This window comes from Pseudopipra pipra, chromosome 1 (assembly GCF_036250125.1).
Source record: "Pseudopipra pipra isolate bDixPip1 chromosome 1, bDixPip1.hap1, whole genome shotgun sequence".
Classification (NCBI taxonomy): domain Eukaryota; kingdom Metazoa; phylum Chordata; class Aves; order Passeriformes; family Pipridae; genus Pseudopipra; species Pseudopipra pipra.
The window spans coordinates 121,255,368-121,270,904 of record NC_087549.1 but is presented as its reverse complement, the minus strand read 5'-3'; the positions used below and the strand labels follow the sequence as shown (position 1 = coordinate 121,270,904).

The 15,537-nt window shown below is 36.2% G+C and overlaps 1 protein-coding gene across 3 annotated transcripts in view; it reads right to left on the bottom strand.

The window, feature by feature from the left end:
- The window catches only part of HIBADH (3-hydroxyisobutyrate dehydrogenase), a 90,088-nt gene that overhangs the window by 53,014 nt on the left and 21,537 nt on the right, over positions 1–15,537 (bottom strand). For 2 of the 3 annotated variants that reach the window (XM_064674272.1, XM_064674281.1), the window contains exon 5: positions 8,378–8,566. The exons of the other annotated variant lie outside the window; for it this stretch is intronic. In XM_064674272.1, coding sequence (XP_064530342.1) covers positions 8,378–8,566 — 189 coding nt within the window. The remainder of the gene's footprint in view (positions 1–8,377; positions 8,567–15,537) is intronic. 3 annotated transcript variants of the gene reach the window in all.

The window sequence follows — 15,537 nt, the reverse complement described above, 5'->3', positions numbered from 1 at the left end:
CTTCCCATGCATAACCCTGGATAAAGTACTCCTACTCTTTGCTATTCTTCTTGTAGATTACTCTTACTCTATTGATCTTCAAAGGATACAGGATATTTTCATCATACAGGACACATACGTGTCACTCAAAAGAAAAATAAATTTAACAGATGAACAGACACATTCTACAGTGAGATGAGACAGCCCTGAAAAGCATAAGAAAGATTGTCATAGAACTAGATTTTATTATTTAATACTTTAAAAAGTGTGGTTTCATCTAATTTAACAAATGCAAATGCTGGTTAATTTTTTTTCAAAACCTTCAAAATGACAACAAGTTTCCTACAGTCCACAGATAAAAATCTTTTTTAAAAAAAATCGATTTTTATCTAAAATGTTATAAAATCTGACATGATTAAAGAAGGCAAAGTGTTGATAGTCCATTTAAAACATAGCCATCTTCATTCAAAACACTGTGTGGAACTGACAAAGAATGTCAGTTTTGCAAAAAAATGGTAACGAATATTTTTCCACTGTCTTATATGATAAGAATCTGAGTTTCCTACAATACTATACATTATAAATATAATAAACACATTACTAATATATAATTTCAAAGTTATCTCAGTCTTCTGAGGGCTTGTAGTGCTGCATTTTAACCATTAAATGATTTTACACAGATACAAAATTTGAGATCACAACATAATTAAGTTACTGAGAAACTGAAAAACTATTAATTCTCCTTTATATAATCTTTTTATAGTAGCAACAAAATTATTTCACTACATAATTACCAATGTAAAAGAAATAATTCAGCAAGAAGGTAAGGTGTATGCTAGTATGATTATTGTCATTTTATGGCTTCAATACATATTTGTGTGGAAGGCTGAATGCAGTAACCACATCAGAGAATATCTTATTACCCAATAATGCACACGGTCAGCTACCTCATTGGCATTATAAAATGGTTATTTTAGGTTCCTGTTGTTGTAGGGAAATTTTACACTTTTTGTTGTTCAATTTATTGGGCTATTTCTAATATGTAAGGTAGGGCACTGTAAGATAAGAGAAAAGAACATGGACATAAATGTGTGTGCACACACACCCTATTTAATATGTCCTATCTACTAGCACCTAAAAAGTATATAGTCCATAGGTGAGAACTTTAAATAGTTTATGTACGCTATTACTTACTTTAAACGTTCTTTCCGAAGTCACTAATAAAAGTCAAATTAGGAACAAGCCATGATATTCTTAAAATTTCAAGACTGAATGTTTTCAGCCTACTGGCTGTCACCTTATTTAGTAAGTGTTTTATTTTTAAGAAAACAAACAAAAAAATTCCCGAAGTGTTTGTATCAGCCACATTGTTCACAAAACAGCAGAGGACAAAAATGCATGCTCTTCTAGGATGCATATTAATCCTCCATTACAGGAAATCCTTCGCCTATTGCTCTAAGAAGTTTGGGAGTTTTTTGGTTTTGGGTTTTTTGGGGCGGTTTTTTAGGGGTTTTTAGTTTTTTTTTTCTACAGAGTAATAATCTGAAACAGACAATCAAACACACACATGAAAGTTGATGTCTGACACCTTCTCTTCCTTTATTCCTCGTCCAATGAAGTGGGCCACAAGAAGACCATGAAAGAATTAGGATTTTATATTCCAGTTGCGCTTGGATAGTTTTTACTCCAAAGTTTCTGTCACTGTTCAACATTGCAACCACTTGTTTCACAAATGCTCTAGCCTACACTCCACTTCCTCACAGAACAGCTTTTCTTATTAGTTACTTGGTATCCTGGCAGGGAGAAGTTCTGCAATCTCGTCACACTTTATCCAGTCAGGCACAGCCCTGAGCAAAGGTGCAAGTACAATGACAGGAGAAAGACTTTTGAAATGAGTAACAGGACTGACCTTTGAAAAGTTCCTACACTTCTTGAAGACTCTGTTTCTAAGTGGTCTCAGTTCTGCTTCTTTATACTTTACAACCTCTTTACTTCTCTATTTTACACTCAATTTATGAAATTATAATTCTCTAACCCCAGAAAATACTGGAACAATGGTCCAAGGCATCTACTTTAAAAACTTGTGTTTTCTACAGAAGCACCTTAAATTTCTTCCTCTACATTTACTTCCAAGCAGATATGATCTGGAGTATAAACCAGAGGTTAGAAGTTGCATGTGTTATCAATAGTGTGGTAACTTTACTTTGCCACTAACTAGTGGTTTAAAAAAAAAAAGAAATAAAATAAAAACTTGTTATCTCAGTAGTACATCTACTACAAATCTGACACTTTTTGGGAATACACAGACATTTTTTCCCCTTAAGAAAGGGTCTTTCTGTACTTTTTGAAACTTCAGGTAGGGTTAAAACAAAATATTACTAGGAACATCAACTTCCAAAAATTATATATGTAGCCACATCCTTTCTACACATGTAGATGTATCTTTAAAAAAGCCAACTTTCGACAATAAAGTAGCCAAACATTTTTTAAATTTTCTATAGACCACTTGATGTATGTTTAAGCATTTCCATTTTTACTGACCAAAGTTAAAACCACTCACAAGCAGAATGATGAAAAAAAAATAAATGTCTATGTAAGAAATAAGTCTTGTAAAGTTTAAAGCAGTAAGTACACAAATACTATAAAATCCAGTCACTCTAAAATTACTGTAGCTGCAACCGATTATAGTAACTGAACACTCCCATTATACACTTCTATTGAATTTTCTATTTAAAAAGCTAAGTTTCTCAAAATGCTTTAAAAATGGGTAAAGCAATACACAGCATTGCCATGGTTTTGACACAGTACGTACACACACACACACACACACACACACACACACACACACACACACACACACACACTACTCTGGTCAAATGAAAAGTTAAAGAGAATTCTGTTTTCTGAAGTCATTCAAAGACATTTTATTACTTTTTTTCTTATCCTTTCTTCCCTCACTCCCCATTTTTTATCTAGCTATCTCAAGCAATACACTGGATCTTAAATGGATACTAATTATTCTACTTTTTTTTCCTTTATCCAGACATTCTTGTTTTCCACTTCTGTGCTGCGAATCCCATAGCAGCTCTCAGCAGCAGTGGTGTCACACTGAACTGAACGGTAGACAAAAAATCAAAACTGTGTTATGGTGAAACAGGTCTAAAAGCAAACTGCTTCAACTTAGAGAGATTCCTTCCTCAGCAACCATTATTTTTAATGAGGCCAGTTCACTTTAGGAATCTTGGCAAAAACCAGTCATTTACTCTAGTCCTAGAGCAATGACTGCAAACTGGGTAAACATAAAGATTACATGCGATGTAAAATCTGCACGTGCATATCATTACACAAAAAAACCCCATGATGTGCTGGGAAAGAGGCCTGTCAAGCTATCACGTTTGTTAATGAAAAGAACAGTTTTATTCCAAACCAGTCTACTGTATCAGATTTGATACAACAAGTGTTAACTAAACATCATGCATAAAAGCTTTGATGAGAAAATCTAACACATTAAACTAAGAAACAGTTCAAGGACAGCAGGAGGCAATTCCAGAACACAGGCACAATCTATAAAGGCAAACTACCACAGCTTTTTGATGTTAAGTAAGTAGCAATATCAGTATACAACAAAGCTTAGAGGCAGACTTGTATCAAGTTTAAAAGTTTAATATCCAGGGTCAAAAGCCTCAATTACCTATTCTACTACTACTTTTCTTAGTGAAGAAATCAGTGTTAAAGTATGATTTACTGAAAGCATTATCTAAATTATCACATGAGGGTTCTTATTCCCTTAGTACCTGAATTTTTAGTATCTCAGTAATGCTGCATCTCAGATACTCAAGACTACAGCAAAACACGTATGTTTGAACTTTGACGAGGTGGGAGGTCAGAGACACTTACTTTGAAAACATATACATTTCTTAAAATGGGTTATGCCCATTAAATGGTCTAAGAAAAAGGGCACCAGCTCAAGAGGAGCGGCACTTAGTAAAACTGGGGATAAATTACTGCAGTAGCACTTTAAATTCATGCCTTCCAGGAGAAAGCATAAAAGTACACATTTAAAAAATACAAAACTGGGGGCAAAAAAATCCCCCTTTCCTTAAACTAGATACTTATATATGTTTTTGACAATGTTGTATTATATCTGTAAAAGAGGCTACATGATACATGTTAATAGCTATTTAATAATTTACTTAACTAGTGAGACACAATTTTCTAATTATTTTTCCTGGGTATGTGCTTTCTACTGTCCATTTATAAAAGAGTATAGAGGGTAAGATTAAGATGGTAATTGGAAATGGAGGAAAGATATCTTTTTAAGGCAAAAGAGGGAAAAAATCCCAACTTCGAAATTGTACTTTTTCATCTTTATCTAGAATATAGCAACTTTGCACTGGATACAGAAAACCACAAGGACTCCTCTATATATTCTTCTATGCCTGTCCACTCCACAGCTTTTAAGAAATTATTGTGACCTTAACTGTGGATGAATCTCAGCTCCTTCATTAAACAGGAACCTAATTCTGTTGCTATCACCTTACCGAAGCAAAAATCTGTTTTTCCAATACCCTGACATGACAACTTTTACACTTTTACCTTTGTAAAAAAATTATAGAATTAAATCGCTCTAGTTTTTAGAAATATTAATCATCATTATAAGATATTCTAAGCCCTAATAGTTAGGGAAAACTAACAGGATGAGGGGAGGAAATGTTTTCTGTACAAATTTTTCTGAATTATAAATTGCCTGTTTTGAGCAGGCTGGGCTGCAATGCCACCTGGTGGCTTAGGAAAAATAACAGGATACTACTTGAACAGTGCTTAATGGCTTGGAAAATATGCAATATTCTTTAAAAATGCCAAATATGGCAACAATGTTTAAGTTAATCATTTGCATCTCTTAGCTAACAAGTCGTTTTTCATTCTGTTTCTCCCAGTGCACAGTAATTTTTAAGTTTTAAAGTTGACATGTCGAGACCTAACTTCAACTGGAACTTTACAATTGTTTTCAATTGTAAGTTGAACTTGCCAATGAGTATATTACACTGTAAAGGGTCACACACATACACACGGGGTCTAATTTGCACAATAAATACCTAACATTGAATTTTTCCCCATTTGAGGAAAAATTAAATACAGCAGAAGCCTAAAAGAAGGGTTACTGAAATGCTTTGTAAAATTACACTGTATAATTAATTCCATAGTAAGAACGTTTTTATGGTGTGTGTTGGTGACCTTTTATTACCATCAAGTTCACAATGCTGGTGGGCTGCCTTTTAATCCCTCCGCAGACAAAGGCCCTAAATAAACACAGATCCCTTCCTGGGAAAAAGTCCTCTCTGGTTAAATGGTAAGGAAATGAGTAAATCATTAGTAATCTTTAAAGCCAAAGCTATAAACTCAAGTTACCTTAAGTTAAAATGAAAGTGTCCTGCAAGAGTTTCAAAGTTCTGTCACAGATAGAAATCTCCAGCTCTTGACTCCAGACTAGGCGCCAGCTGATAAACAAACAATTTAAGTCAAGAGCTGGAGAATTCCCAGCTTTTTCATTTAATGGCTTTGGCCAAGAGTATTTATTGCCTCCAGTTTTATTCTCACTTAGCTCTAAGAGGAAATTTAAACTCATCATTATCTTAAAGCCCCATATGGGCCACAGTCAGCTCACCTGATAGAGCTCCTTTTACTCTGCCTAAGTTCTACTCCCCACTAGAAGTGATGTAATAGTGTAAACTAATTAAATGTAGTTTTAGGCTGACTTTTTAATAGGCTAAATAAATTTTGTTCAATATGGTTTATATTCCCACTTGGGGCAGTAACAATTCCAAAAAGTTTAACTTTACAGTTTCCAGTCTAAACTACTAGTAGTTTACTTCATAAAGGACAATTGAAACAAACAAACCAACCATCTTCAGAACAAGGGCAGCCAATTGTTAAAAGCAACTGCATTGAAAATTCTTTGCTACAAACTGATCCATTGGCACCAAAATGTACACAGAATTGTGAAAAAGCAGACTGTGTGGCAATTCCAATACTTCAAACGAAACGTTTCAGGAATGTAAGGACATACATGCAATTAAAATTTGATGTTTAGTACTTGTTCTGGTTTTGGAATAAAAATAGGCAAAGGTGTGGAGTTGGAAATTAAATATTAACTAAGCATCTGTGGATAAGTCAAGGTGTTGAATGCTGTGAGCAAGTCCAGCATTGAAATATTTCATCCTAACCCAACAGGAAGATATCATCATCAGGTGGCCTCAGATGTCACCTTTCTCCTTCTTCTTTTCTAAACGTATATAGTAGGAGGAGGTTAGAGTTCTTTAATACATATTCTAATGCTCATTTCACCTCAGAGATTTTTGAATCCATCATGATTTAGATTTAGCATTTGTCACCTCATCTCAGACATCTCCTTCTAATAAAGCATATTTGCCCTGTATATTAATAGTTTAGAAACTTCTCACTTAAGAAATAAATTTCATAGCTGACAGAGATGGAGAACTATGCTTAGCAAGAAGTCTGACTACCATCCCTAAAGGGTTAATAGAACTCAAACTTGAAACCAGGACATTGCATTCCCCTCCTACCCACCCCCCTCCCCACAAAATACTTTCCTAACCTGACTTGGCTGAAAAAGCCAATTAATTGTTCCAGTGTCTGCCAAGACTTCATATTCCTTTAAAAATGCAGATAGTGTTTGAGACAGCTGGCTACTCCAAACCCAGGTAACACCCCTAAATGTGGAAAGAATGAGGGAACATGAATTATGATTAGTATTTTAAATGGATTTGTAATGAAACAGACAGACAGACATCTTAAACCTACTGTATTTCCAGCATTTATTATTTAAGAAGAGAAAACCTGTGTCTTAGATGTCTCTGCTGCTCCACTGAGCATATGGAAGCAGATTAATGTAAATAGCATTAAAATATGTGGAACTAGTTTTTCTGTCTTTGTTAGGAACTGACTGTACAGACACTATGGTGTCATGCAAAACACACACACACGAAGCAGCCACCAAGTGACAGACAAGAACCTTTCTGAGCCAGTCATTGCAATCCATACAGAAACTAGTCATTTTAGGTCAAGTTAAGGTCATTGCAAAGCAGAGAAAAGAAAACCTTATGACAGTTATATACTAAATATCAGGCTTAGCACCATGCAAAAAATGGTATTTAAATCCTTATTTACATTTCTACATGAATAAGAGATTTAAAATATACTACAGTACTAGGGGAAGCAAGAAAAGAGTTCACAAAACTAATTTTGAAACATTTCTGCTCATTAAGAAGCTCATACTAAGAAATTGTTGCTCACTGAGCAGCAATGGAGCCAATTTAAAGAGGAAGAAGAAATTAAACATTTAAATTTTAACTGTTAATAAGTAAAGCACCGATCCATACAAAATTATGTTACTACAATAGAGTAAAATTATATAAGTTAGTCTCTTTTAATCTCATGTTTTAGAAGGGGCAGCAGTTACTTACATTTGTTGATAGCATCTTCATTATCATCAATTAAATACACTAGATTTATTGTATGCCTTTCCTGTAACTTCAGATTTAAGCCACAGGTTACACTTTTTTAAATAATCTCCTATTTGGGTTAACGGGAACACCTGCTTGTAATATACTTTTTGTACTTTTGAAAATCCTTCTATAGTGAACATGTACACATGAACACAGATAAGTTGTGAGCCAATATTCACAATTTCTAAATACTGGGAAAATTTCAGAAGTTTTCACAAATATATGAAAATGAACACATAAAAAAGAAAAGCGGGAACTGTTTTTCTGGGAGCATGTTTACAACCTTCTGGCCATTTTTTAGTTTGTTTTCTTTTTAAGAAAAAGAAAAGAAAAATGTTGGAAGCCCATGTTGTAAGTGCAACACTTACAAATAGGGCTTTCGTGCCTGACCTGTAACTTTTCCAGCTTATTTTTCCCCTCCCAAAGCTTAATTTCCATGCAGTTTATACTTAAATACTTAAAAAATACAGAGTTCTATCTCATCATAGCGAGTACTTATTCATAGTGACAATGACATTCGTTGGCTTTCATAAGAACTCCCTGTTTGGGGAGGCAAAGTAATGATGGGCTGCACAAATTAGCTCCAAAGTTCTAAGGTATCCAAGTCGTATTGCCCTCTGAAAACACATCCTCAGATTTGGAAGTTAAGATGCAATTGAAGCAAGACATGGAGGTGACCAAGCTCAGGTAGATACCTTCCTATTAAGTGTTGTCACTTCAGATGCATATTCTAATAACACTCGACAAAGCTGCAGACAGTTCAGTGGTTTCAGTAACCTTCATGAGCATTAGAACAGTTAAAACTCTATGCTAAAGCATGCACCAATAAAACAAACACTCCTTTGCAATTGCAATCCACACCAGGTACTTACAGACAAGCACCTTCCAGCTAATAAACTTTCTCCTGTTCTTTTTTCCCTCCAAAATCTTGTACGTTTTGTCAATGTGGTTAAATCTTGGTGCTAATAACGCCAAGGTCACAGGTTCAATCGCCTGTATGGGCCATCCACTTAAGAGCTGCACTTGATGATCCTTTTGGGTCCCTTCCAACTCAGAATATTCTGTGACTGGAAATCCAGAGCAACAACTTGAATTTAGAAAATGTGCCTCATTTTATCAGCCAGTGTAGAGGATATTTAAGTTGATAGAAAATAAAGTGATAGAGATTCAAGAATGCTTACTCGCAGCTGTGACCTCATGAGAACAGCAATATACCTTCTAGAGTGAATGAAGGGAGAAGAAAAATGGACATTACTTTTGGAAGGATTAGGAAGTGAGGGACAGAATTTAAAGTGACTCAGCCATTGGTATGCTGAAGATACAGAAATTAAGCAGTAATGAAACATAACAATTTGCTAAGCCTAAATACTTAGTTATGCTTCAAGGTCATATTAACAGATGTGCTTTGAAAATAATCATAAAATATTTTAACTCAGTATGATCCCATTTCCAAGAAAGGTAGAAAGGAGTATAAGTCATTGTGTTAAGTTATATTTCAACAGGGTTTAAATAATATATCAACAAAGTTAGCTGCTGAAAACAGCAAACAATAAAACCTTGAACTTAGGTAACACCAAATTCAAAAATCCTTTATGTTTAGCTGGAGATGAAGGATATTGCCAAAGAAATAAGAGAATTAGCTTATAGTTGCATGAAAGGTCCAGCCTTTCATGCCCAGGATGTCGGCTCTACACAATGCTTTGAAACCTTGGAGTTTGAAAGATAGTAGCTCAGTAGTATAAGACAGAGTGATTACCCCACAGATACTTAACAGACACCAAGGATAAACCTCTTCAACTTGCACTAAATTCCCACTGAATTGGACGGACTTAAGAAGATGCCTAAGTGTTATATGCTAAATTGGAGCTTTACAGATGTGCTGTATTAAGGCACTTCTAATTTTCTTTGCCATGCCTTGCATATAGCTGATATTTCTCGATCCTTAGCAATAATGGGATACTAGTGAAAATGCTATTAAAATGTTTTGATAGTGATGAACTAATCACTTCTTGTGACATTGTCTGCCTCTGTAAGCTTCTGTTTCCAGGGTCCAAAGCTGAAAATAGCAGGTTTTAACAGATACTAAACTTCTAGTCTTCAGTGGTTTTAAATGTTAATGCCCACAAACTAAAAATAAACTAATAAAATTTAAAATAGATTGTCCCTAAACATTCAAGATTTGAAATGTCTGACCTATGAATTCATTAACACCTGGAATTAGGGGGGGGAAAAGCAAGATGGAAAAGACTTTCAAATACTTCAATGGGATCTAATGTCCTATAGTGGAAAAAGCTGTTGTTATATGCTGCCATAATTAATTACACTCGTGCTTCCCTTCTCCCTTTTACTAATAAAACAGAAGACAAAATAGAACCAAACATTTTCATTACTTGTCTGTCCAATCAGTATGAACTACCTGAAAAAAAGAAGATCCCAAAAGGATGAGTACACAAGAAGCTGCCAGATCACATATTCTCTCCCCACTTTGTTTTCCATTGAGTAGCTTTTTCTTGTAATTCAATAGCAGAGGAAAAAACTAACAAAAACTACTGTCCTTTACTGCTTCTTGTGTAATGTGGTGAAAGAACTGACTCAGAAACTTGTTTTCTATTTGGTCTAATAAAAGCTTGTACCTCTCTGTACACCATTTCCCTTCTTTGTATTCTTAAGCCATGATGTAAAAGAACATTGGTATTGTGCTACTATGATTGGTACTGAAACATTATAGATTCCTATTATTTATGTTGCAAGAATTTAATTAGCATAATAACAGAGTACTAAGGCAAGAATTTATGACTAAAAAAAGCATAGAAAGTCCTCTATGGGTCAGAAGCAAGGGAAAATGGCAACTCACACCACTTTTAGACTTGGAGAATTACTGCACCGAAGTAGTAATTTACACACATCCCACAAGAAATGGCAGAACCATAGGAAATGCCACTTTTAACCACACAGGGTTACATTTGACTGACGAGCACACTTGGCCTGTCTTTTTCCAATTAAGCTCCATCTGCTTCCTCGGTTGGACTGGTTGGCTTGAGGCCTCTCAACAGAACACCCATTGTACGTTACTTCATCCACTTCCCCCAAAAACCTTTCTCTGGCAGAAGCCAGGGGATGCTTCCTCAAAGCATGTCAGTGGGCAGGGGGAGGCCAGATGGGTGGTGTGTGGGAGTGGCATCTGAGCAGTGACAGCAACCTGAAAAAGCATGGGTTTACTAACTCCCAACACATCCAAGGAAGGGTTAAGTCCCTACAAATTAAAATAAAAAGCACCATTTTTCTTGCATTATATAGTCTGACCAAAAACCTTCTGAAACCAAAATTAAATAGTGTGTTCCCTTCCACTCCCCAACACACACGCTCTAAAATAAATAATGGCCAAACTGATTTAAATGAAATTCTGTAGAAGAATTTGTGCTTGGATGAAAATGGCACATTTGAGCCTGAAGCAAAAGTAAAACCGCCAAGTTATAAACCTCTCAAAGGGAAGGTTTATAATGGAAATGCCAACAGACCCTTAACTATAGTGGAGCTGTTAGGTGCCAACATATAAATAATTCTAGTTTTTGCGGTCACTTACGATAAATTAGATACAGTGCAACTGGAAACAGTAGGGTTCTGATTCAGTAAACAGCAACAGCCAAGAGTACATGTTTGGGTTTTCAGACAAGTATAGCATAGATTTGATGCTGGCTCTGAAATGGAGTCTATAAGGGACATTTGGACTTTTTAAAGTAGTAAGCAAGTCATATTCTGAATTCTTGAGGGCTTGTAAAATAAAAACCTCCTTAACAAGCTTAGCTGCCTACTGTTTCAATTTTCTAAGATTCCTTTACCCCAGTTACAAAAAAACCACTCAATTCAAGACTGGCGTAATTGTCTACTAAGGAAAACAAAATACTAAGTAAGTGCACATAGTCACATTTACTGTTAAGAATTGCTAAGCATATTAATACAGTGGGGAAAAAAGTGCCATTGACCAAACAGTAACAGATTAACCACCTTCTTCTTTGATAGGTGTGCCAGTTGTTGTACTAATGCAAACACTTTCCTATAGTCCACTTGTTCTAGAACAGGAACAATGCATTTAGGTGATCAAATATGTTCATTTTGGCACCGAGGAAAATTTGGAAGGAATTTATTGCATCATTTCACAGCAGTTAGGCCCCATGCCTTAACACAATTTGTTGAGGCAGTGAGGGATGCTATTAGTGCTCTCTGCAGGAACTTCCATCTTGGATGGGGTGGGAGCCCTCAGAGGCAGCCAAGATTCAGACTGAGGCTGCTAAGAGGATGCTCCATCTCAGGAAACTCTCCTGCTTGCCAAATTCACATCAGCTTCTCATTTAGTGCTTCTGCTACAAAACCTTACCACTGCCCCAGCATCACCCCTAAGTCCCCACTAATGTAAAACCCTAAGATGAGCATCTGCAGAAACAAGAAAGCTAGACACACTCCTAGTTTAGCTCTATTATGACAATGTTTCACATGTTGATAACCTACTGAAAATTCCTTTCTCCAACTGTCCTCCAACTTTTGAAAGAGAAAGGAAATCTCTATTCTCCCTGCAGTGCAACATAAAATGCCTTATTCAAGACAAAAAGCATCTAGCTGCCACCAAATACTGCTTTCAGACTACCAACAGTTATAGCAATTCTGGGAAATAGTTTAATCAGAAAAATGTTGGACATCAGAAATTGACCAAGTTTGAAGAGCTAATTATGTATAGTCATATACCTCTACAGATTATCTGTTAGTTCCATAAGGAAAATCCACACTATTAAGCAAACTCAAGAAATCTGACACAAATGAAATACAAGTAGTATGATCCTCAGCCAAGGTTAAAAGTTAATGTGATTTTCTCTGTACTCCCCGTGGCAAATATACTAAGAGCCACAAGCCACACATTCCCACCACACATTCTCAGAAAGCAATGGAAACACAGATTGAAAACAAAATGACAGCAAAGATGTGTCACTTCTGACTGTGTATGGTTAAACTATATAGTTACTGAGTAAGTAGGATCTTACACAGTTTGCAGCAACTCATATTAAATAAAGCAAATGGATAATAATTATGTGTCAGACTAAACTTCACATTAAAAAACCCCATTAATTTACCAACAGTCAAACAATACACAGGATACTATCAAATAATTATGTGGATTTACTTAAAATATGTAAAGATTTTAATAAAGAATTACATAGTGTTTCAGAGTGTCCCCCACCCCCTCATTTTACTGCAAAGAAATTTAATGTTCTTCCACTACACAGAATAATTAAACCACAACTGCTTACAGAACCAGGAATACAAACTGAAGGTATGGCATTAGGGTGACATTTCCATGCATTACTCTGTTCCTGTCAAGCCACACTTTAATTCTTCTTATGAACAGATATAGGTTAAAGCTGTCTAAGGTCTAGGAAATTCCACACACTGTGTCCCAGCAAAAGTACAGGAACAAAAATGATAACCAAGTTTTAAGGGTTAAAACTGTAGGTCAAATACAGTGTAGTAAGTAAATTTCTTTTCCACTTCAGGTCCTATGTTGTGCTTGGCATGAAGAGAACTGTAGTTAAAAAGTGTTTCTTCAGCTCTGGAACTGCATGACTGTCCTCTGCATTTCCATAGATGGAAGCGGTGAGCCAACAGAATTAAATACCGTTGGACAAACTGAAAGGTGAACATTTACACAGTTTGTATGCTGACAGCTGAATTCTAAATGCTTATCAAAAGGCAATACTGTTTCCTTTATCCTTTTATTTAATCATACAAACCATGGTTTTTTCAAAAATGTGGTTGAAGGAGGAAGAATTAGGAAATCCTGGTATTTTTATGTGCTCCCTGTGGATTAACTAGGAGCCATTTTGCTAAGGACAAAAGCTCAAGCTACTGAAATGTCTCACCACGGGCAATACCACACTAAAAATATGGAGTAATTTTCAGGTATTTGTTTAAAGTGCAGAGGAGTACTTCTGCTAGAACATTCTCCCCATTTTCATTAGCACAACTTGAGACACTTGCCAAAACATAAGGATGTCCTCCACTACAAGATGCCATTCTGCAATCCAGTGATCCAATCCAGTGATTTAGAATGGCTCCAGATCACAGGATAATATTGTCATAAACAAATCCCACTCTTGCCCAACTCATCATCGTGACTTTAAAATGAAACAGAAGGAACCTAGAATACTACCATGATCCAGATGGGAGTCAATAGAAAATCAGATTTCATTCCTACTGATCCTGGATTCAGCCATTTAAGGGATCAACAAGCAATTTACTTTCAAAGGCCTACACTACAAGACAAGGTGAGCTGTCCCTGTGTGCAAAGTTTACCCCATCTGAGTTTGTTTTTTTTTTTTCTTTTTTAGTCCTTTAGTTTAAGCATTTGAAGGGCCTTCAAAGGAGTCTTCTCCAACACAGAGTAGTTTGCACAAGTGTGCACTTGAGATGTGCCCTAAGGTTCGGATACTTAGGATATTAATGTTTCTTCCTATGGGTCTAAGTGTAAGACCTGCAGATCTCCCTTGCTGAATAAGAGACAAAATAAAAATCTAATTCTATGTTGGGCCACATCTTCAGTGGTCCAGTCCATTTAAATATGCATTGTGATTTAACCCTAACCAGCGAGTAAGTACCATACAGCCACTCGCTCACCCACCCCTCATCTGCCCCCAGTGGGGTGCAGAGGAAAACCACAAAAAAAGGTAAAAACCACACATTGATATGAGAATAGTAATGCAATAATATCACTAATAATAAATGGTGAAGAATAGGGAGCCAATGAAAAGAGAGAGAGAAATAAAACCCAAAAAAGACAAGTGATGCTCAATACACTTGCTCACCACCCACTGACCAATGTTCCTGAGCAGCAATCAGCCCCTCCCAGGCAATTCCTCCCAGTTTATATTCTGCACATGACATTATCTGCATTGGAATATCCCTTTGGCCAGTTCGTTTCAGCTGTCCTGGCTATGCTCCCTCCCGGCTTGTTGTGCACCTCCTCGCTGGCAGAGCATGGGAAACTCAAAAGTCCTTGACTTGGAGTAAGCACAAGTTAGCAAGAAATAAGCATCAGTACGTTATCAACATTATTTTCATTCTAAATCAAAAAAAACCCAGCATTGAACCAGCTACTAGGAACAAAATTAACTCTATCCCAGCTGAAACCAGGACAGTAAGTCAGGTTTCTATGGCCTTCTTGGTTTTTTTTAAACAAGAGGAGTTCCACATACAGACTGAAAAAATCTGTTTGAGGCAACACTGAATTGCAAGTACAACTGCTTTGTATTACAATTCAGAGTAAGCTGCATTTTCTCCAGTGGCATCTCCAGTGCTGGTGGGACTATCCCCACACTGACAGCTGCTGTGCAAGCACAGTGTACTCCCAGTCCTACTCTGTGCAGAACCTTCCAGTTTGTAGTTCCTGCTCTGGTGTGCGTGGTGTTGGGCTCAACACTGACGTGCACCATCCACATTTAGCATAGGATGGAATTAGGATTCAGATAGAGTTAGGGGATTATTAAGGTCTGGTGCTCATCATGCCCACTGTTTCAAGCACAGGAGTCAGCCTAGGTTTTTTTGACTACATGAAAAATGCACACTTTGAACAAGAGACTCCGTTGAAAGAGCAAAAAAGAGAGAAAAAGAAGCCCATGAATGTTTAAAACCAAAACAAACTTTGTAGAAAGCTTTGAAGTCATCCCTTCATTCCAGAAACATTCCAAAACACCACCTGCAACTCCTTAACTTTAAACATCCTCTAGAAAAAGCAATCAAAATTTAAAAAATTAAATTAAATTAACTTTTATTTCCTAGCACTTATGACAGGCTAACATTTGAAGATCTTTCTTGCTCTGGATATCTCAGAACACTTGACAGGATGAGCTAGATATTAGCATTAAAGTAACCACGAGCAAACAGAGCAGTTATTAGGAATGTGGTAACAGCTCACGTACAGCTGTGGATATTAGAACTATTTTTACTGAGAGAAGGAATGTTGGCTCTAATTCTGCAGTTATTCTTT